The 24,080-nt window shown below is 41.9% G+C and overlaps 1 protein-coding gene across 1 annotated transcript in view; it reads left to right on the top strand.

Annotated features, from left to right (window-relative positions):
- The window catches only part of CDYL (chromodomain Y like), a 68,657-nt gene that overhangs the window by 16,355 nt on the left and 28,222 nt on the right, over window positions 1-24,080 (top strand). Inside the window, exon 2 of the mRNA XM_075826674.1 lies at window positions 4,369-5,026. Coding sequence (XP_075682789.1) covers window positions 4,369-5,026 — 658 coding nt within the window. The remainder of the gene's footprint in view (window positions 1-4,368; window positions 5,027-24,080) is intronic.

The following is a 24,080-nucleotide window of genomic DNA, read 5'->3' as shown; positions in this document are numbered from 1 at the left end:
ACAGTGACATCAGCGGCAGCTCCTGAAGGGGAATCCCCATGTATTCGGGGATTCCGCTTCAGGAGTTTCCCCTGATGTCACTGCCCAGATATGGACAGAGACATCAAGCGCTCTGTCCAGGAGCGGAATCCCCGAAAACACGGGGATTCCGCTCCTTCAAGGAGCTAAAGTGCGGCTAGCACATAGCAGAGCGGGGAGATACCTCCCCGCTCTGCTATAGTGGCGTCGCTGCAGTAGTAGCAGCCGCAGCAGCAGCAGCTGCTGCTACTAGCGGCGCCATCAAAGGTGTCGCCGAGCCAGGGTGCTTTTAACAAGCAGGGGAAGGGAGCCAGCGCAGCGCTCCCTCCACCTGCTGTACACCCAGGCCCTGCCACACAGTGTACAGCGATGCCATTCGTCAGAATGGCATCAACTCCTCCTCACATGCACTCTGCGCTGTGAGGAGGAGGAGATAGAGCGCAAGCGCCGGGAAACCCGGCCATCACTCGGAACACATTCCGGTGATGGCCGTGTATTACCCGGCCCCATAGACTTCTATGGGAGCCGGGTGCCCGGGCAAAGATAGAGCATGTCCTATTTTTTGACGGCCGGATTTCCCGGCCGTCAAAAAATCGGTCGTGTGAATAGCCCCATTAGGGATCTATCATTCCTAATGCAGCCGGGTGCCGGCCGATTTATGAACGGCCGGCACCCGGCCGGGAAACCCTTCCGTGTGAATGAGGCCTTAGTGTCATACACTTCTCTCCATTCATTTACTCTGCACATAGTGATCCTGTGTTGTTCACTATGTGCAGTCACATACACACACATTAATGTTACTGAAGTGTCTTAAGAGTTAATAGACCTTGCATCCAACCAGGACGCGATGTCTATTCACAATCCCGACACTTCGCTAATGTTTGTGTGGGACTTACTTCATAGCAAGCGTAATCTCGCGAGATCACGCTGTAAGCTGTCATTTACAGCGAGACAACGCTTGCTGTGCTGTAAGTCCCACACAAACGTTAGCGAAGTGTCGTGATTGTGAATAGACATTGCGTCCTGGTTGGACGCGAGGTCTATTAACTCTCAAGACACTTCAGTAACATTAATGTGTGTGTATGTGACTGCACATAGTGAACAACGCAGGATCACTATGTGCAGAGTAAATGAATGGAGAGAAGTGCACGACGCTGATTGGTCAGCGTCCTACACTTCTCTTCACAACGCCCACTTGGTCAAAAGTAAAAACACGCCCAGTTGGGCATTAAGAAAGTCATTCGCATAAAGCTAAAATAGGTCATAACTTGGTGAAAATAGATCGTTTTTCTAAATAAAAAAAACACTGCTGTTACCTACATTACAGCGCCGATCACATTACAGCGCATATCACATTATGTAGAAAATAGGCCACTTATAATGTGGTGACAGAGCCTCTTTAAATGTGATTGGCTAATTCTGAACACAACCACATCCCCAATTATAAGAGGGTGTTCACACTTATGCAACCACATTATTGTAGTTTTGTTATTTTTTCCCTCTAAATGATTTCAGTTTGTTTTTCAATACAATTGTACAGTTTATGGGTCACATTAAAGGTGGAAAAACTTATGAAATGATTAATCTTGTACTGATTTTTGACATGAAAAAACTTGGCATTTTAAAAGGGGGGTGTAGACTTATTTTATCCACTGTATATAAATAAGATATCAATATTGCCTTTCTTCCCTGTTAGATTGTCTGTAAATGGTCATATAGACTTCCTGTCTTTTGTAGCGCCATGCTGATTGCCCTTTTATTACTTTTCATCTTTCAATATCCTTGTCTATATTCCACTATGCTGGAGACCTCTTTATCTCTAGATAAAGTTTTAATTCAGGATAAAAACACTTGCTACACAAAGGACTTTCGGCATAGTTTGCTCCAACCCACCTCCTAGAACAAATTTTTCATTAAGATGTATACAATAGTTATTTTTTATGGGGACATTTTCATGTTATGCCTAGGTCCAATTGTAATTGGATAGAGGAATCTCTCTGGTTTCGTCCTTGTATTTCGGATCTCCAACTTAGGATGTTTTGACAAAGTACCATATAACCCATGAATGGTATATATTTCCTCGAGGCAGGATTGCTAAATCCTTGGAAATTCCTGCCTACTAGTCATTTCATTTCCCTATGTTGAAGTTCCCAACGAGCTGTACACATTACAGTAAACGTATGGGAAATAAGCAGATGCAATTCTTTTTAGACATGTGGGTTATGTTTATTTGCATAGTCTTGTACAAAAATTCATAGGAAATATGTCATTGTATGTAAAAATTAACATTGATGCCATTCTGTGTAGATTATTATAGGTAAGAATTGTGATTGTGAAATTGGAAGCTAAAAGCGTTTAGGTGCTCATTTAATTTATATGTTATGATCTGTACTGCATAGTACATAAAAAAAAATGGCATTCTGCGCATGGCAAATTTTATGTCATGTTTTCCAGACTTTGTAAAAAAAAAAAAAAAAAACAACAACTATGAGTTACATATGTTTTAGCTTAATTAAAAACCGCTCATACTCTCCTTTTAATCCAGCGCCGCTTGTCCATGGTTCCCCACCGGTTGGTGTTTATAGTGGCTGAAGCTGTGACGTGCCATGCTATTATATGATTAGCTGTAGCAGTCATGTGCCTTTACAGACAAGTGGACTGCTGCCTTATTTTTTTAACTTTTTTTTGTTTTTTGTTGGTACTTTCAAGCACAATCCGTCAACTAAATTAATAAACTTTGTTAACACATGGCAGACAGTCGTGACTTTTAATAAGTAGTGCAAAAAGTAGTGCAAAGGAAAGGTGAATGAGTTTCCGATAGAAATCATTTGAGTCGAAAAGTAGCTTTGGCCAGGATCACACGTAGTTTTGATGCAATTTTTAGTTCATTATTTGTCAGTTTTTGTGAGCCGAAACGGTTTCAAAAGGAAGGAAAAATATAAGAAAAGACTGACGCATTTACTTTCTTTTGTGTTCACTTTTGTGTTTGTCCTAAAAAAAGACTCCAAAAATTGCATCAAAACTACATGTGTGATCCTGACCCTACAGAAATAACAGCTGGAATTTTTTTTAATTTGCATTACTACTTGAGAATCTCCCTCATAATGTCTACATTTACTGGTTAATATTTACCACAATATTTAAGTGTTAATCGTTTTGTTATATCTGTTTTTAATAATCAATCTGCTATTGGCAACCTTGCAATAATTGGTCCTAAAAGGAGTTTCAAATGAACCTGTCCCTTGATTTGGAGCCACTAAGCCACCTTCATGTCGTCATGCAGCTGGGGTTTAGTGTTCCAAACATGCCCACCTTGAAAACGGATGTCATGAACGGAGATCAGTTCGTGAGTGGTTCCGGGCGCATTCGCATAGCGGACATGAAGCCAAGGAGAGTGCACTGCGCACGTTCAGTGAAGCAAGGTGTACTGTCCTTGGCTTCATGTGCGTAATGCCGATGCCGCCGGACTCCTCAGTGACTTGTAAGTAATTTTACTGATTATTGCCTAAACAGCCGGTTTCAACGTGGTCCGCTTTGGAACACTAAACCCCACCTGCGTAATGGCATGCTGGTGGTTTACTGGCTTCAAACCTAGTAACAGGTTTCCTTTGAGATGTAGTCCAGAGTTCGACCCTTCTATATAGCAAGGATACTATAGTTTCAGCCATACCAGCTCACCTAAAGTAAATTCACTGGTACTCACTGGTAACATGCTAAACAATACAGCATCCACAATCCAGCTCGTATGTTACAGGGGAAAAAATTAAAACCATTCATAACTTTGTTTTTTTAAGGATGTATAAAGTCAGAGGAAGTTCTTGCCTTGTGTCAATCCACTAAAGAAACTCACAAAATGGATATTAAAGAGGCTCTGACACCAGTCTAGAAGTGCCCTATCTCCTACCGAAGCGTCATACACTCCTCTGTACAACGCCCACTTGGTAAAAAGTTAAAAAACGCCCAGTTGATCATTAAGAAACGAATTCACATAAATCTAAAATTGTTCATAACTTTCTCAAAAATGATCGCTTTTCAAAATAAAAACCACTGTTGTTATCTACATTTACAGCACCGATCAGATGATGTAGCAGACAGGGCACTTATAATCTGGTGACAGAGTCTCTTTAATCTCTCTAGTCTTTCGTTACCCTTTATTCCTTTATTTGTAACCTTACTTCTCATGAATGAGTTTATTTAAAGTGCTCCTTACATAAGGATTCTGTTAGTGCCTGTTCAAATGATGATCTTTTGCATATGATTTATATTACTTATTGTGTTATTTGAAATGTGAGGTATAGAAACTTTTCTGTATGTCCTGAATAAATTGTATTGTATTGTTTTTATTTTTAGGTAGAAAGAATTGTTGACAAAAGGAAAAATAAAAAAGGTAAAATTGAATATCTAGTACACTGGAAAGGTTATGCCAGTGGTGATGATACCTGGGAACCAGAACAACATCTAGTAAACTGTGAAGAATACATTCTTGAATTCAATAGAAGACACAATGAAAAGCCAAAAGACCACACAATATCAAAAACAAATAGGACATCTCCTAATAATGCCAGGAAGCAAATCTCCAGGTCAACAAATAGTTCTTTCTCAAGAACTTCACCAAAATCTTTGACTCTTAGTAAGGATGGCGACTCAAAAAATGCTCAACTTTCTGCCAGTCCAAAATTACGCAAAAGTCCTCAAATAATTCCATTAAGGAAGAATATGGATCTTTCTAGATCGGGTATCAAAATTCTTGTACCAAAAAGTCCAATGAAAAACAGGAATTCAATAGATGGATTTCAAAATGAACCTGGAGAAAAGCTAAACCATATTGAACAAGAGCAGGATTCTGTAGCACCAGAGGTAACTGCTGAGAAGCCAATTGGAGCTTTACTGGGACCTGGTGCAGAAAGGGCTCGAATGGGAAGCAGACCAAGACCACCATCACTAGTGCCACAAATTCAGCTGCCATTGACTGTTACAGCAGCGTCCGCTTTAGCAATAAATGGAAAAGGTAAGAAATCCAATTTTATTTTCCAACTTTCTGCATGAAATAACAAATCCTGATTCTTGTATGTATGATTACTAGATTCTTAATAATTTATAGATTTATCATAGAGTTTCTGATAAACTTTATAGTGTCCTTTTTAAAGTAAAAAAATAAGTTATCTATTTTGTGATCATTGCATTCCTGTGTCAGGATCGGTACTAGACATAACAGTGTATCAGAATTTATCAGTGCATCCGTTTTCCCTGAAATTTTGATTTTACATATCCAAAAATGTTCTTGTAATCTTATTTACCAAGCTGTGTGCACAGAGCCTGGAAAGAGGCACACAGTCGCTGCAGCTCCATACTATGGAGTCGTAGGCGCTACGTGTGCTGCCGTATGTTACCTCCATACAGCACTATTGCAGAGATATTCTTTGAAGAAGTAATCCTTTTTTATTTTAATTTTTACATTTTGTTGATTTCTAGTTTTCATTTTGAAATCTAGGGGAATGGTCATTTTTGATATTTGAGATGTATTTTCCAAGTTTAATAGGAAACTGTTTTGAACTTGTTTTAATTTTTGTTTCTTTTTGATGTAATAAACCTATGTCCAAATCCTTGTCGGAGGCCGTCACAGATTTTGTCACAATTGACGGAAAAAATAGCTCTGCATGAAAAACAACGACAGACACCTTAGAGGAACCCAAAAGGACACCACTATTTCAATCGTGTCTGTTGAGTGCCATTAGTATCCGTCATATGACGGATCCAGCACTGCATCGTGGTTTTTGTTATAAACGGAAACAATGGCGCAGAAATGAACAGCGCCTTATGTTAAACTTGTATTCTCTGCAAAAGTTTGCAAACACTGCAAAGCAAAGGATAACTTTGGCGAGACTACAGAGCATTTGTCCTGACCTCATTTTGTTGTAGAGTTGGCATTGACATGGTTTTACGTTTCATAGCATAGCTCTCTAATTTTCAATGTCCTTTTACAATTTAAATCTACATATTATGTTGAGTAAACTGTAAATACGTTGCATAATATTGGCTTCTCTCGCACGCCCAATGCTACATTCAAAATACTGCTGATTTCCTATCCGGTTGCATGACCTCACATCATCTTCTCAGGCTCTGTTCACATATGCCTTGTTAATTTCCCTTCTATTATCTCATAGAAGCAGAAAAACAAAACTGATTGCAGTGATGGAACCGTCAGGTGACTGACACCAACAGCACCTATTCACTATAATGGGATCCGTCTGGTTCCCGTCATTTTGTCTGTTATTTTAATAGCTGCAAGATGCGCTATTTTGGTCAGCATTTTTGACCGAATCTGCGTCCGTGTCTCCTAAAAGAGCCTCCAATGCAACCTCATGTTAGTTCTGTCTGTACACACCATTCTCTTTGGTACATTGTGTGGGATTGTGTTTATACCAGGCTAAAAACTAAAAGGTTTGCCTAAGGCTCCTTAGTGACCGCCTTGAAAAGGTGTATTTGTGGTCACTAAGTGGTTAAACGGCCCGACACTGGGCAAGAAAACAAGCGACGATCAACGATACAGCACGTTAATCGGCGAGCAATTCACAATAAGCAATCATCATTAATGTATGGGGACTAACCATCGCTACTACGATCGTTTGTCTTCATGCTTTTGCATCATGTCGGCAGCAAATCTCTGTCTTGGGAAATGGGCTGCCGACTAGGGACCATTTTTGGAGTCCCATAAAAGATGCGATCGACCGATGAATGAGGTCAGTGATCTGGAATGAGCGTTCGTGTGAACGATCATTTACTCGATCGTTGGCCCGTGTAGAATAGCCAATAGTAGGATTGCAGCCAATCTGTAAAGCTGGGCAATCACATTGGATAAATGTTGGTCGCATTGATTTTAATGGAATCGACTGACAATCTAATGTATATGAGGACAGTTGTGCTGTCTGGGAAACAATAATCAGTATTTTGCGTTTCAGCATGCCGAAGTCTTTGATTCTTCAAGCGATAAACTGCTGAAAGAGGTATTTGGAAGTCACTTATCAGCCGATCTGAGCATGTATGATTATGGCCGTGTTTTTGAGGGGCAAAAAGGCTGAGGCCAGATGTTAGTTTAAAGTATATAGTAAAATCCAATAATGTGTGCGTACATAGGGCCTTATTTATCAAACTGTCTAAGAGTAAAACTGGTCATGTTGCTAATAGCAACTAGAAGAGTGCCGATTTCATTTCTTACATGTTTTGATAAAATTAAAGCTGCACTGTGATTGGGTAACAAGGGCTGTTTTAATCTGGCAGTTTTAATAAATGAGGCCCATAGTGTTTTGTTTTTTTGGGGTCAGTGACATTTTTAGGAAAACGCAGCATGCTCTAGGTTGTTTTGTTTCCAGGCGGTTTTCTTCATAGGCTTCTCTATATAACTTAACCTTTTCACTTCCATTGGTTTTTGGACACTTTGAACACCTAGTAGCCAGGACATGTACAAAAAAAATAAATGACAAAATAACGAATGCTAAACCCCCATACATATATTTTTTAAAAGTAGACACCTGGCATATTGTCAAAATACACACAGGCACTATCATTCAATTTTGTGTCATATATATCATTTTTTATTGAAAAAATGCATATTTATATTTTGTGGCTAAAAGTGTGACCCAAGCAGAAAATGAGATGCACCACACATCCTAAAAAAACAAGTTCCATACGTCCAGAGTACATACAGTTATGTCCAGAATTATTTGGACAGTGACACACTTCATGATTTGGGCTCTGCATGCCACCACATTGGATTTGAAATGAAACAACTTTGATGTAATTGAAGTGTAGACTTTCAGGTTTAATTCAAGGGGTTGAACAAAAATATCCTGTGAAACATTTAGGAATTGCAACCATCTTTCTACACAGCCTCATCATTTCAGGGGCTCAGAAGTAATTGGACAAATTAACATTACCATAAATAAAAAAAATTGTTTTTTTTTAATACTTTGTAGAGAATCCTTTGCAGGCAATGACTTTCTGAAGTCTGGAACCCATGGACATCACCAAACGCTGGGTGGAATCCTTTACTGCAGCTGTCTTCAGTTGTTGCTTTGTTTCTGGGTCTTTCTGCCTTAAAGAGGCTCTGTCACCAGATTTTGCAACCCCTATCTGCTATTGCAGCAGATAGGCGCTGCAATGTAGATTACAGTAACGTTTTTATTTTTAAAAAACGAGCATTTTTGGCCAAGTTATGACCATTTTCGTATTTATGCAAATGAGGCTTGCAAAAGTACAACTGGGCGTGTTTAAAAGTAAAAGTACAACTGGGCCTGTATTATGTGCGTACATCGGGGCGTGTTTACTACTTTTACTAGCTGGGCGTTCTGATGAGAAGTATCATCCACTTCTCTTCAGAACGCCCAGCTTCTGGCAGTGCAGATCTGTGACGTCACTCACAGGTCCTGCATCGTGTCGGCACCAGAGGCTACAGTTGATTCTGCAGCAGCATCAGCGTTTTCAGGTAAGTAGCTACATCGATTTACCTGCAAACGCCGATGCTGCAGCAGAATCATCTGTAGCCTCTGGTGCCGATGTGTCCTCGCTCGTCTGACACGATGCAGGACCTGTGAGTGACGACACAGCGTGATCTCTGGAGAACACGGCTGTGTCTGCACTGCCAGAAGCTGGGCGTTCTGAAGAGAAGTGGATGATACTTCTATACACAACGCCCAGCTAGTAAAAGTAGTAAACACGCCCCGATGTACGCACATAATACACGCCCACTTGGACTTTTCAACACGCCCAGTTGGACTTTTGCAAGCCTCATTTGCATAAATACAGAAATGGTCATAACTTGGCCAAAAATGCTCGTTTTAAAAAAATAAAAACGTTACTGTAATCTACATTGCAGCGCCTATCTGCTGCAATAGCAGATAGGGGTTGCAAAATCTGGTGACAGAGCCTCTTTAAGTTTTGTCTTAAGCAAGTGAAATGCATGCTCGATCGGGTTGAGATCCGGTGATTGACTTGGCCATTGCAGAATATTCCACTTCTTTGCCTTAAAAAACTCCTGGGTTGCTTTCGCAGTATGTTTTGGGTCATTGTGCATCTGTTCTGTGAAGCGACGTCCAATCAACCTTGCTGCATTTGGATCAATCTGAGCAGAAAGTATAACCCTGAACACTTCAGAATTCATGCGGCTGCTTCTGTCTTCAGTCACATCATCAATAACCACTAGTGACCCAGTGCCTTTGGCAGCCATGCATGCCCATGCCATCACACTGCCTCACCATGTTTTACAGAGGATGTGGTGTGCTTTGGATCATGAGCCGTTCCTAGCCTTCTCCATACTTTCTCCCTCCCATCATTCTGGTGCAGGTTGATCTTCGTTTTATCTGTCCAAAGAATGTTGTTCCAGAACTGGGCTGGCTTCTTTACATGTTTGGCAAAGTCTAATGTGGCCTTTCTATTTTTGAGGCTGATTAATGGTTTGCACCTTGTGGTGAACAGTCTGTATTTTTTCTCATGAAGTCTTCTCGTTATGGTAGACTTAGATACTGATACACTTATTTCCAGGAGAGCGTTCTTCACTTGGGTAGATGTTGTGAAGGGCTTTTTCCAGTACATCCCTCATGACGGCACTACAGGAGGTTGCCCTATTGACCTCTGTAGGGACAGGAAGACAGAGAGGTTAAAAGGCCCCTCCCACCACCCCTTGCCAGTGTTCTTCCTGTCCCCACAGGGTCAGGAACAGAGAGACGTCGCTCCTGTATTACGGCAGGAAAAAGAAACTCTGGCAGGGGGCAAGATCGGGGGGTCCGTGCACTCCCCCTTCTCTTCCCCCTAAAACCAAGGCTAACACCCCTCGAACGAGGGGTCCCTTAGCTCCCACCCTGAGACACCTACCGGAGGAATCCTAGGCAGGGTTCGGGTAGTGTGTGGGGGCTGGGGATTCCCAAGCAGGCTTCGGCCTGGCCGCGGACCAGGCGGGGACCGGCAGCTCCATAAACGTGGACGCACCGGCAGGGATCCTCGCTGCGACGCATAGCAAGCCTCGCTGGCTATGGCGGCTGCACTCCAAAGGAAAACATGTTGGAGACGAATAGCCGACCGGAAATGACGTTGGGCTACTTCCGGTCCGCGGCCATCTTGGAAGGCGGGAAATTCAAAACGCCCGCATTTAAAGGGACACGCACAGGTATGTAGTTAGAGCTGATAACTCTAACTTGGATTATTTTTGTGGATTGCATATTGCATTGCCTGTTACCTGTCGCGGTATGGAACTTCCTCGTCCTGATGGAACTCCAGATATGTCCCAGGGTCACGTGAGTCTCACCCTTGGGGTAAGGGTTATGACCCCTTATGTATGCACACCATACTTTACCTACCTTCTGTTTTCTCTAGGATAAAGATTCCTCTCCGAGACAAACTGATAAAAAGAAGGTTAAAAAATGTGCGACTTGTGCAAAAAAATTGCCAGAGTCCCATAGGAAACAATTGTGTCAGGATTGTATTGCAAAAATACTATAAAAAAAAAAAAGAGAGCGTGGGAATCTTCCTCTGCTTTGATCTCGACAAATATCGCGGCCACATCAGTAGCAAGAGCAATGTTTATATGGTTAAACCAGCTGGAGTCCCATTTGATGATGAAGACATCACAACAAGATCTATTAGAATCTCTACCTTTACTAAAAATGGCAACCGCATTCTTGGTAGAGGCTTCAGCGTAATCTATTAGATTTGCTGCCAGGAATGGGGCTCTCTCAAATGCTGCTAGAAGAGCATTATGGCTCAAAATGTGGTCAGGAGATACGAAGTCCAAGAACAAACTGTGTTCTATCCCGTTTACAGGGTCTCCAATGTTCGGTCCTCTCCTCGATAACATGCTGGAGAGTGCAGCAGATAAGAAAAAGGGGTTTCCTGAAGAGAAACCAAAAAAACCCCCTCAGTTTGGAAGATTTCGCCAACAGAGGGATCCTACCTTACAGAACTACAGCAGGGAAGTCCGGTCGCTGGAGTTACCCCAAAGGAAAAAGGGGTCGAGGATATCTCCTTAACCCAAATAATTCATTCCAGCCCTCAAAGCAATGACGCCAAGAACATAGGAGGAAGACTCCTACAATTTTATCCCAAATGGTCGAGAATAACCCAGAACCCCTGGGTTCTAAAGATCATAGAAGAAGGGTACAAAATAGAATTTTCCTCCATTCCTCCAGAAAAATTTCTAATAACCCAGTACCAAGCAAAAGACCTTCATCAGATCCTTATCCAGGACGTCCAGAAACTACTCAAATTGAGAGCCATTTCTCCAGTTCCCCACAACGAAATATGCAAAGACCACTATTCAAAAATCTTCTTAGTCAAAAAACCAAACGGTTCCTACAGGACAATAATCAACCTGAAGGTCCTAAACAAATGGGTGAAATATCGAAAATTCAAGATGGAGTCTATCAGATCGACTATTCCTCTAATAAGGGGAGAGGCATCAATGTGTACGATCGATTTAAAGGATGCGTATTATCACGTTCCTATCCACCCCGTGTACCAGAGATTCCTCAGATTCGCAATTCAGGACGGTCCTTCCATTCTCCACTTCCAGTTTGTCTGCCTCCCTTTCGGCATTTCCTCCGCCCCCAGAATATTTACAAAAATTATGGCAGAGATCATGGCATTCGTAAGAAGTCAGGGCATAGTAATTATCCCATACCTAGACAACTTCTTGTTGACGGCAGATACTCCGTCTATCTTAGACAGTCATCGGTCACATGTTCTTTCCCTACTACAGGAATTGGGATGGATAATCAACTTTCAGAAGTCGAGTCTTCCTCCCCAAAAACAGAAGGTCTTCTTAGGAGTACTGCTAGACTCCTCCCTTCAACATTCCTTCCTCCCAAGAGAGAAACAAATACTCCTACTGGCAGAAGTAAGGAAATTTTGGGGGAAAGACGCCTGTTCCATAAGGGAATGCATGCGGATGTTGGGAATGATGACGTCTTGCATCCAATCTATTCCATGGAGCCAATTTCACTCCAGACCCTTACAGAATCTGATCTTGTCCCAGTGGGATCGAAAACAGAACTCCCTGAATTCAAAAATTCTAATTTCCGAGACTGTGAAATCATCCCTCCTGTGGTGGCTCTGCACAAACAACATAGACAAGGGAGTCCCCTGGAGAACTTCTCCTTATGTAGTGATTGCCACAGATGCCAGCAAACACGGCTGGGGGTCGGTAATCCAAGACCAGCACTTTCAGGGCACATGGCCTGTTCAAATGAAGATGATATCCTCAAACTTCAAAGAACTAAGAGCCGTATGGGAGACACTTATAAGAGCCTCACCCATCATAAAAGGGAAGCATATAAGAATTTTATCGGACAACATGACAGCGGTGTCCTTTCTTCGCCATCAAGGGGGAACAAGACACACTCTTCTTCAGGCCCTCTCTTCACAAATTTTCAGTTGGGCAGAAGAAAATGTCCTATCAGTCTCTGCAGTCCACCTAAAAGGCTCAGAGAACCTATCAGCAGATTTCCTGAGTCGGGAAAAAGTAGACCCTGGAGAATGGTCCCTAAACAGGGAAGTCTTTCTGTCCTTAACCCGAAAATGGGGTTATCCACAAATAGACCTGTTTGCCACGAGGAAAAACTCTCAAGTAGAGACATTCTTCTCCCTAAATCTCAGAGACAACCCATTGGGAGTAGACGCATTGTCCCAACCCTGGGACATGGATCTGGCCTATGCCTTTCCTCCGTTTCCTCTAATACCAATGGTATTAAGAAAAATCCAGGAAGATTTGACAAAGCTCATCATTATTCTTCCCTATTGGCCAAAAAGAAGTTGGTTTCCAATCGTAAAATACCTAGCGTTGGAAGACCCTATCATGCTCCCAGTCAAGGAGAATCTTCTCTCCCAGGGTCCCTTATTCTTTCAAGGAATAGAAACTCTGAAATTGTCAGCCTGGATCCTGAAAGGCAGATCTTGAGGAACCACGGTCTGTCAAATGAGGTAATTTCAACTATCTTATCAAGTCATAAAGAAGTTACCTCAAAAATCTATCAAAGAATTTGGAAGAAATTCTGTTCCTGGTATGGAAACCCAGGACCAGACCCCTTTTCTCCCAACATCGTGAAAATCCTAGATTTTTTACAATCGGGATTCAAGACAGGACTTAGTCCTAGTACCTTAAAAGTACAGATTTCAGCCTTAGGTAATTTTTTTAACACTCCTCTGGCTGAACATCGGTGGATCAGAAGATTCACTCAAGCGGTCTCTAAACTGAAACCTTCCCTAAAGAAATCAGTTCCTACCTGGGATTTGAATGTGGTGTTAACAACTCTTTGTGAGCCCCCCTTTGAGCCGCTCGACACAATTAGTATGCACTTTTTAACTCTAAAAGCTGCATTTTTAGTCGCTATTACTTCAGCAAGAAGGATTGGAGAAATCCAATCTCTGTCAGTCATAGAACCGTACCTAAAAGTACAAGAGGATAAGATCATCCTAAAGCTGGACCCTTCCTTTATTCCAAAGGTATCTACTGCTTTCCATAGAGAACAAGAAATAATTCTACCTTCCTTTTATCCAGATCCAAAAAACCAACAAGAAGAAAAATTCCATTGCCTGGATGTCAGGCGAACAATTCTTCAGTATCTGGATAGAACCTCCTCCTGGAGACTAGATAAAAATCTATTTGTCCTGTTTGGGGGAAAGAATAGAGGAAAGAAAGCCTCAAAATGCTCTCTAGCGAGATGGGTAAAAACGACCATACAAGAAGCCTACAAGTCCCAAGGACTATGTGCCCCACAAGGCATCAGAGCCCATTCAACGAGGGCAGTTTCGGCATCCTGGGCAGAAAGAAGAGAAGCCTCTATGGACCAAATCTGCAGAGCTGCCACTTGGTCAAGCCATCATACGTTTTGCAAACATTATAGGCTCGATGTTCTGTCCGATACGGATTTAAGTTTTGGACGGAAAGTACTTCAATCCGTAGTCCCGCCCTGAGCATTATAATCTGGTATTGCTCCTGTAGTGCTGTCATGAGTGATGTACTGGAAAATAGCAATTAGACCTACCGGTAATTGTATTTCCAGGAATCCATCATGACAGCACTCTTACATTCCCTCCCTTATTGAATTCTGATTTGTGCAATTAACATGTCAGTTATTATCCCTAGAAATAAAATAGGGTTGCATCCATCCTGGTGTAGTAATTGAAAAACACTGGCAAGGGGTGGTGGGAGGGGCCTTTTAACGTCTCTGTCTTCCTGCCCCTACAGAGGTCAATAGGGCAACCTCCTGTAGTGCTGTCATGATGGATTCCTGGAAATACAATTACCGGTAGGTCTAATTGCTATTTTATTCACCATGGAATGGATTCTGTGATCATCCACCACTGTTGCCTTCCGTGGACATTGAGGCCTTTTGTAGTTCACGAGATCACCAGTGCGCTCTTATTTTTTTTCAAGAATGTACCAAACTGTTGATTTGACCACTCCTAACATTTGTGCTGATCTCTCTGATGGATTTCTTCATTTTTTTTCAGCCTAACGATGGTTTGTTTCACTTGCATTGAGAGCTCCTTTGACCTCATGTTGTGGGTTCACAGCAACAGCTTCCAAATGCAAATGCCACACCTGGAATCAACTCAAGACCTTTTACCTACTTTAGGCTGGGTTCACACGACCTATTTTCAGGCGTAAACGAGGCGTATTATGCCTCGTTTTACGCCTGAAAATAGGGCTACAATACGTCGGCAAACATCTGCCCATTCATTTGAATGGGTTTGCCGACGTATTGTGCAGACGACCTGTAATTTACGCGTCGTCGTTTGACAGCTGTCAAACGACGACGCGTAAATTGACTGCCTCGGCAAAGAAGTGCAGGGCACTTCTTTGCCACGTAATTTGAGCCGTTCTTCATTGAACTCAATGAAGAGCAGCTCAAGATATACGAGCGTCACAGACGCCTCGTATATTACGAGGAGGAGCATTTACGGCTGAAACGACGCAGCTGTTTTCTTCTGAAAACAGGCTGTCATTTCAGCCGTAAATGACAGCTAGCGTGTGAACATACCCTAATTGATGATGGGTTAATGAGGGAATAGCCCATGCAGCCCATTAAATAGCTTTTGAAATAATTGTCCAATTACCTTTTGGTCCCTTGAAAAAGAGGCAGCTACATATTAAAGAGTTGTAATTTCGTAAACCCTTGCTCAAATTAGGATGTGAATACCCTCAAATTAAAGCTGAGAGTCTGCACTTTAAGAGCATATTGATTATATAACTGTATATTCAATATGTTTTGGTAAACCGCTAAAATGCCAAAACTTGTGTCGCTGTCCAAATAATTCTGGACCCAACTGTACATACCACTTAGGCCTATGTCTACATTCACGTTTGTCCAGAAAATCACCAGAATTCGAGACCAAAATCTGGTTTTAATCTAAAAAAAAATAAGTAACAACCTTTAAAATACTTGGATTACACACTTTGAAAAGTAAGTGCACTCTGAAACCTTTTATATTTATTGAAATCCGTCAATCTTACGTTTGCAGTTGTTTTGACATTATGTTGGCAGCCATATCCACATTCACGTAAGCTTTTGACCAAACAGAATTATTTTTATATAAAAATGCATTAAAACATACATATTCACCTAAGACTCAGACAAGCAGAGATTAGCACCCAAAAATAATGTAAAAATAATAGACCAAGGTGTGCAAAGTTCATAAATATCACACATCTAAGGTATCTTGTGAAAGTATTCGGTAGATCAACTTAGATTTGATCATTAGTAGCATACACGATCTGCTTTGATTCAGGTTAAAGTGCTAAGATGCAGCTTATATGCAATGTTGATGCATAGAAGCTGCATCTTAAAAAAAAAATGCTGCAAAATTTGAATACCAATAGATTAGAAAAATTATTTTTAGCCCCAAATAAATTTGCAAATAAAGGCTGTGTAAACTTTTGTAGGGAATTTTTTTTATTTTTTTTAATAAATACATTTTTATTTTTCATTTTGAACAACTTTTGAATTTGGTTTTCTGACACGCAGGATCCATCTATTATCGATCACTAACTTAGATGTGATCGATAATAGCTGGACTCTGTGTGTCAGAGACATGCAGGACCAGCGTTTACCTAATCCGTCAGTCCTGCAGACCTGACAGATTCGGCTTTGACTGCAAGATACAGTTCCTATGTATACTGGATACATAGAAGTATCGCAAACAATTTTTAATAAAAAACAATTCAAACGTTGTTTAAATAAAACAATTTAAAAAAAAAAGAAGAAAATTGCCTTCAAAAGTGTACATAGTCCTTAAAGTATTAACCTCATGGAAGTTAATACTTTGTGGAGCCAGCTTTTGCTGCAATTACAGATGCAAGTCTCTTGGGGTATGGCTCAATTCGCTTACCCCTTTTAAAGATAGGTAGCATTGGTATACAGCAGTCTTCAAATCATGCCACAAGTTCTCAATTGGATTGAGGTCTGGGCTTTGACTAGGCCATTCTAAGAGCTTTAAATGTTTCTCCTTAAACCACTCCAATGTAGCCTTAGAAGTATGTTTAGGGTCATCATCCTGCTGGAAGGTGAACCTCCGTCCCAATCTCAAATCTCTGGCAGACTGAAACAGGTTTTTATTTAAGAATTGCCCTGTATTTACTTCCATCCATCTTTCTTTCAATCCTGACCAGTTTTCCAGTCCCTGCCAATGAAAAGCATCCCCCACAGCATGATGCTGCCACCACCATGGTTCACTGTGGGAATGGTGTTCTTTAGGTGATGGGAAGTGTTGGGTTCGTGCCACATCCCATGAAGGCAAAAAAGTTAAATTTTAGTCTCATCTGACCAGAGAACCTTCTTCCATGTGTTTGGGTGTATGCCACGTGCTGTTTGACAAACTCAAAACATGTTTTCTTATGGTTTTTTTTTAAGAAATTACTTTTTTTCTGGCCACTCTTCTATAAAGCCCCACTCTGTGGAGTGTATGGCTTATACTTGTGTTATAGATACTTCCATCTCTACTGTGGATTTTTGGAGTTCCTTTAGTGTTATGGTTGGTGTCTTTGTTGAATCTCTGATTCATTTTCTCCTTGCCTGGTCTGTGAGTTTTGGTGGGTGGCCTTCACTTGTCAGGTTTTGAATTTGTGCCATATATTTTTTCAATTTTAGTTATAATGGATTTAATGGTGATCCATGGGATGTTCAAAGTTTGGGATACTTTTTATAACTCAAACCTGATTTATACATCTCTACAACTTTGTCTTTGACCTATTTGGAGAGCTCCATGGGCTTCATGTTACTTGCTTAGTGGTGTGGCAGACTCAGGGGCCTTTCAGAACAGGTGTATTTACACTGACGACATGTGACAGATCATGTGACACTTTGATGGCACACAGGGACCTTATTCAACCAATTATGTGACTTCTGAAGTTAGTTGATTTGACCAGAACCTATTAAGGGGTTTCATAGCAAAGGGGGTGAATACATATGCACTCACAACTTTTTTATATATTATTTATTTATTTTTAAGCTACATAGTTTAAGTACGGTTGAAAAAAGATATGTCCATCAAGTTCAACCAAGGGATGGGAGAGAGGGAAGGGATGAAACAAGAATTCTACACTAAGATAGGAGCTGATCTTTTTTCCATCTAGGAAATGATCTAAGTCTATTTTTTAACTAGTTATTTTTTATTCATACAACCAATTTAGACTATTTTGTCAGGTCCATTACATAAAATGAAATTTAAGATTAATTTTAATTCAGGAAAATCACCAAGGCAGGGTGAATAACTTCGCAAGGCATTGTGCACTTAAAAATGCTGAAACAGGCCATACATTATGCGGACATCATCCACAAATGTGTTTAAAAAACATATACTGCACACGGTAAACAGCTACCATGCTACCAAAATCGGATTTTGTTTTTTGGAGCGCATAGCATACTGTGTATAAAAATACAACTTAATAATTTATACACACGATGACCTTCACGCAACTTTGGATCAAACAATGATTATACAATTTGGGATCAAGCAAACAAAATGTACGCTACAAAACAAACTGAAAGATGTGAGGAGTTCATACAAACCACACATTTTTCACAGGTGTGTTTTTTTTTTTAAGAAACTCAAAAACCTCAGGAATGTACCAACCAATTTCTGCATGCAAATTAAATTGGGGACTATACAGGTATATAATTTATTTTATTTTTTTAACCCTTTATACAATTTTTATGGCTGTGTCCACACGGGGAACTGGTATAGGTTTTGGCGACAGTCAGTGCATGTAAATGTCTTTTCTGACTTGCGTAAATCTTTTCTGTTCATCACAAATGTATTAGATATTTCTTTCTAGTCCTAATCATTATCGCTATGACAGCTCTTATCTCAACCTGCTTTAGCTCAGACTAGATCTAGGTCCTGTTTTAAAAACAAGAATCTTACATTTAAAACAAAACTTAGATTGCTAGCTATGATCTAGCCTAAGCTACAGCCTTTAGTATCCCATACTGAAGTGCCTTCCTGTAAGGACGTATGAGATCTGTAGCAGAGAAAAGGGTTAAAGGCTATAGACACCTTTGCATTAAAATTCTTTTTATTTTTAATTTGCTTAGTAAATGCAGTATTTTCTAAAATAGTTTTCATTAAAAATGTCCTACTTTGTAGAGATCTTGGGAGTTGGATTAACTGCCTGAATAGAACGATTAAAATTGAATTTTAATAGTAGAATATATAAAAAATATGGCTCATATAGCCCAATTACAACATATGTTCAGGCTCAGACAAAGTGGTCAGGGATAGGAGAAAGTGAAACTCTCCTCTTATAATATACAGCCCTGATGTAACTTGCTGAGAAAAATGAATGATTCCAGCCCACCGGGCTCACAGTCTGAGATCAGAGTGAAAGAAGTCAGTCCTGGTTGTAAGACTGCTCTTAGAGAACACTCCGCTCACTACTGCAATGATTATAACAACCCTACGCGTTTCAGTGTCACTGATAGACGTGACACATCATCAGGGATTGTATGAATGAGTTGGATGCCGGTTTAAGCACAATTTTGTGCTGAAATAGTTTCACCCGGCTCGTGTACGACTCTGATACAAATGGCCGCACACGAGCCGGCGATACTGGGAGCATATGAAGGGCTAGAGCCCTCCCCCTGCACCGACGAGGCTGTCAACTCCCCACCAATCACAGGTAGACACGTCACAGCAGTGACGTATCGGGACCGTGGCAAGCCTCCAGACAGCCCAACCAATCGGGCTGAGGTATGACGACAAAGCGTCTAGTAACCATGGAGACCTAAAGCGGACCTCAGATAGACTATGGGACAATGCATAAACATGGAAAAGATGCACAGGGAGATTAATATAACGATGATCAACAGACCATCGTAAATATGGGATGAACCTAAGAAAAAAGGTTTAGAGACTGGCCATAAAGTATAATTTAAACCCCTATTGGTAAAACCTAGGTATGATGTTATTGGAGAATCGTATATGGGATCCTGTGGTGGTATAAATAAAGGTAAACAATTCATAAGGATAAAAAATGTAAAGAGACCAGGTACTGAATTAAGCCAGACAGCCAGCCAGTATCAGTCAAAAATGAGTATGATGTTATTGGAAAAAACGCACATAGGGACCCTGCACAAATGTGAACAAGGGTCAACCAAAATTACATTGTAAATAGAAACAGTTGATGTTGATGGAAAAATAAAACAAGGTATAAGGATATGCAATGTGCAAAGTAAAATCTAATACATATATGGTACAGCTTTTAAATTGACGCTCACAAAAAGCATGCGTAGGAGATCTGCTCATTCAGGCCAGCGGGACTCATGGTTTGCATACGAAAGATCCACTGCGCCTCCTTCTGTAAGATCTTTTTGTCATGGTCACCGCCTCTAACCAAGGGTTTGACATGCTCAATCCCTTGAAATTTGAGTACCAGGGAATCACCATGATGACATTCCCATACATGCCGCGACACCGAGGTATCTTCCTTTCTCCTTATATCCCCAATGTGGTCCCTGATCCTTCTTCTAAATTCTCTCTTGGTTTTACCTATATATTGTAATTGGCACCCACATGTAATCAAATAGACAACACCTTTGGTCTTGCAGTTAATGTAGGATCTGTTGTCGAAGACCCTTCCAGTTTTGGTACTTTTAAAGCTCTTACTGCAAAGAATCGAGTCACATGCCTTACATGAGCCACATCTATAGCTACCATTGAACCCCCTGTCCAACCAGGTATTGGGTTTATTCTGTGTGCTCATGTGGCTATGTACCAGACGATCTTTGATATTGCGCCCTCTTTTGTACGTTATAAAGGGAGAGTCCCCTACCAGATTCCCGACATCAGGGTCAGCTTGCAAGATGCCCCAGTATCTCTGCAGGATTTCTCTAATCTCCCTATTGGCAGAGTCATAAGTACCAATAATACGTATGGTGTCGTCATCCTTCATACGTGATTTAGGGTTAAGAAGGTCATTTCGGTTACAACCAAGTGCATTCTGATAGGCCTGTTTGAGAACATATTTCGGATATCCTCTCCGTTTGAACCTATCCTCCAATTCTCTCGCTGAAATTTTGTAGTCCGATATTGTGGAACAATTTTGTCTCGCCCTTAGGAACTGGCCCTTGGGTATTCCTCGTTTAAGGTTAGCTGGATGGCAACTTTCCCATCTGAGGAGACTATTCGTGGCAGTTTTCTTACGGAACATATTGGTTTGAATATTCCCAGATGGTGTTTTGGAGATCATAATATCAAGAAACGTAATCTTGCTGTCATTGATCTCACATGTAAAAAATAGACCCAGATTGTTCACATTTAGAGTCGCCACGAATTCCTCAAATAGTGTCTTAGTACCTTTCCAGAGAATCAAAATAGATCTTGGGAGTTGTTTGTGGCTGTTGGAGCACTCGGGGAGATTACAAAATGCAAAAATGGTGGGGGGGGGGGTGAATGAATTAGTACTAATGTGAGAGTCCCAGCATTCAATTTGAAAGTTGGAAGTCAGGCTTCTCGAAACATCATAAAAATCTTGTTACTTCATCTGGCATCTGAGTAATTGTCTGCTGACCGTTTATAAGCACTTAAAGAGGCTCTGTCACCAGATTATAAGTAATCGGCGCTGTAATGTAGATAACAACAGTGGTTTTTATTTTGAAAAACTGTCATTTTTGAGCAAGTTATGAGCAATTTTAGATTTCGCATAAATCTAAAATTGCTCATAACTTGCTAAAAAATGATTGTTTTTCAAAATAAAAACCACTGTTATCTACATTACAGCGCCGATCAGGTTACGTAGGCGATAGGGCACTTATAATCTGGTGACAGAGCCTCTTTAAAGGGGCAGTCCGAAGCAATAAAATTGATCATCAGGACAGGTCATCAGTATTTGATCGGTGGGAGTCTGATTCTCGGCACCACCGCCGATCAGCTATTTGAAGGGACTGCTTCTCGTGCAAGTGCTTCTTCCCCATAATTCCTTTAACTGCTCCACACACGCGAGGTAGCTTCAGAGTGGCCAGTCACAGCATGATATGGTTGTTCTGGCAAGATCACTCTGTGCCTTGCTGCTCTGAAGCTGCTTAGCGCTGATTTGTCTTCGTCAGAGGCAGGGATTCTAGCTCCACCTCGGGACAATGATAGTAGGTAGGGTCTAGGAAGTATAAAAAAAAAAAAACAGCACAAGAATCAAGGAGACACGCGCTATTCAGATCACTCACTCCAGTAGCCACCAGCCTCGTTGTTCTCTGCATCGGCGTCTCCCTGCTCTGGGACGCTGGCACACTCTGCTCTCTCCACCGCTCTGTGCCCGAAGGGTGCTCGCCCTCATTCTTAAAGTGCTAGTGTGTGCACCAGGATTATTGACCCCAACCTATCCCAGCACAACCTGGACTTTAAAAGGAACTCTGCCAACTTCCTCATTGCCTGTTGTGTCTTACCCAGTATATGTCTGCAAAGATTCCCTAGCTGTATCCTGTATTCCCGTATCTAGTATCTGTGTCCGGTGTCAAGACAAGTGTCCGAGATGACTTCAGTGTTCAAGTCTGGTTATCCAGTACAAGCCTGATTCCGATAGTACGGCACAAGCCAGCTACCCAGGTACTCTCGCCCTAGTGTTTGTCATAGACTTTCCGTTTGACCAGCTGCTACTCCGCTACGGCAGAATGGTCCAGTGGGTTCACTTACCCCACAGTCGTGACAGTTTGTTGAGGCCATGGATCCTGCTGGCCAATCCAAGACGCCGGTCCAAGCAATGCAAGCAGACATACGAGATCTTTGAGCATGTCAGGATCAGCTCCTGCAAGCGGTCAATGCTATTACCACACGCTTGGATCTTGCTTCAGTTACTGTCCCACCTACTCCACTGCCCGCCAGCACTCCAGTCAGTTCTGGGTCCGGAATTTCATTGCCACTTACACCTCGTTACAATGGAGATGCAACAACCAGTAGGGGCTTTCTCAACCAGTGCACGCACATCTCTTCCCTTCCGATCTGACAAAGGTTGCCGTTATTGTCTCCCTCCTCTCTGGCAAAGCTCTGGCATGGGTGAACCCTATCTCGTAACATGAGGGGCTGGAACCTTACAACCTACAGCTATTCCTGGAAACTTTCGCACAGTGTTTGAAAAAAACAGGCCAAACGTCTTCTTCAGCTGCTTCGCGTCTAACTCTCCGTCAAGGGGAATTGACGATAGGAGAGTCCGCTATCCAGTTCTGTACTTTGGCAGCAGAGCTTGCCTGGAATAATGAGGCTTTGGTGGCAACCTTCTGACAAGCATTAGCTCCCCAAATAAAAGATGAGCTAGCGGCTCGTGATCTTCCTTGGATGCCCTAATTCTTCTGGCTACATGGATCGATATGAGGTTCCAAGAATGTGCCCAGGAAGTTCATAGGGAAAAATGGTCCTACAGACTGGCTGTTAAGGATCTGCCAGGCACAGCTTCTGTATCCACGCCCATAGGTAATCAGTCTGCACCTGGTTCTATGTCTGTGAGACTGACTCCATCTTCCACCACTCAGGATGGCAGGCTTAGGAGTGGGAGAGCCTATCACAGACTGGCCAGACGGAGCTAGCTCCCGCCCTCTGTCTATTTATACCTGCCTTTCCTGTTCCTCCTTGCTTGTGATTCTTCTCTGTTGGTTTCCTGGCCCTGCAGCAGCTTCTTGAACTACTTGTCCCTGCTTCGTATTGACCCTGGCTTACTGACTACTCTTCTGCTCTGCATTTGGTACCTCGTACACTCTTGGTTTGACTCGGCTTGTTCACTACTCTTGTTGCTCACGGTGTTGCCGTGGGCAACTGCCCCGTTTCCCTTTTGTTCTGTGTTTCCTTGTCTGTCGTGCACTTATTGAGTGTAGGGACCGTCGCCCAGTTGTACCCCGTCGACTAGGGCGGGTCGTTGCAAGTAGGCAGGGACTGAGTGGCGGGTAGATTAGGGCTCACTTGTCTGTTTCCCTATCCCTGTCATTACATAGGCGCCTAAGTTCTAGAGACCTCTGCTACATCCTTCGGTTGTAATCCCTGAAGAGCCGATGCAAGTGGACAGACTCGGACTGTCTGACCAGGAGCGGCAGCGCAGACCTTCAGCAGGATTATGTTTGTACTGTGGCCATAAGGCCCCATGCAAACGACCGTGCCCGCAATCGAGCGCTCCTTACTCCGATCGCTAGTCCCCATACATTATCAACATGTCGGCAGCGCGTCTCCCTGTTTACACAGGGAGATGTGCTGCCAACAATGATAATAACGTTTTTTTTCAAAACTATACGATCAGCAGGTGAATTGCACTTTCATCTGCTGATCACTGCCCTGTTTTCACAAGGCAATTATCGTCATGTTACTGGAACATATGAAGTTGCGAGTGGGAGTTCTTCACTCGGAACAAATAGCTTTGTATGTTCTGCCAAAAATTATTAAGCTTAACCTGCTGAGACTACAATGACTTCGTCTATTGAAAAACGAATGCCAGAGGCAGGAAAACCCTATTTCCCAACTACCATTAATGGTAGTTGGGAAATAGGGTTTTTCTGCCTCTGGCATTCGTTTTTCAATTGTTATATTAGACCTGCCAATTACCA

The sequence above is a fragment of the Rhinoderma darwinii genome, chromosome 5 (assembly GCF_050947455.1).
Source record: "Rhinoderma darwinii isolate aRhiDar2 chromosome 5, aRhiDar2.hap1, whole genome shotgun sequence".
NCBI lineage: Eukaryota > Metazoa > Chordata > Amphibia > Anura > Rhinodermatidae > Rhinoderma > Rhinoderma darwinii.
This window is presented reverse-complemented; position numbering and strand designations above follow the sequence as displayed.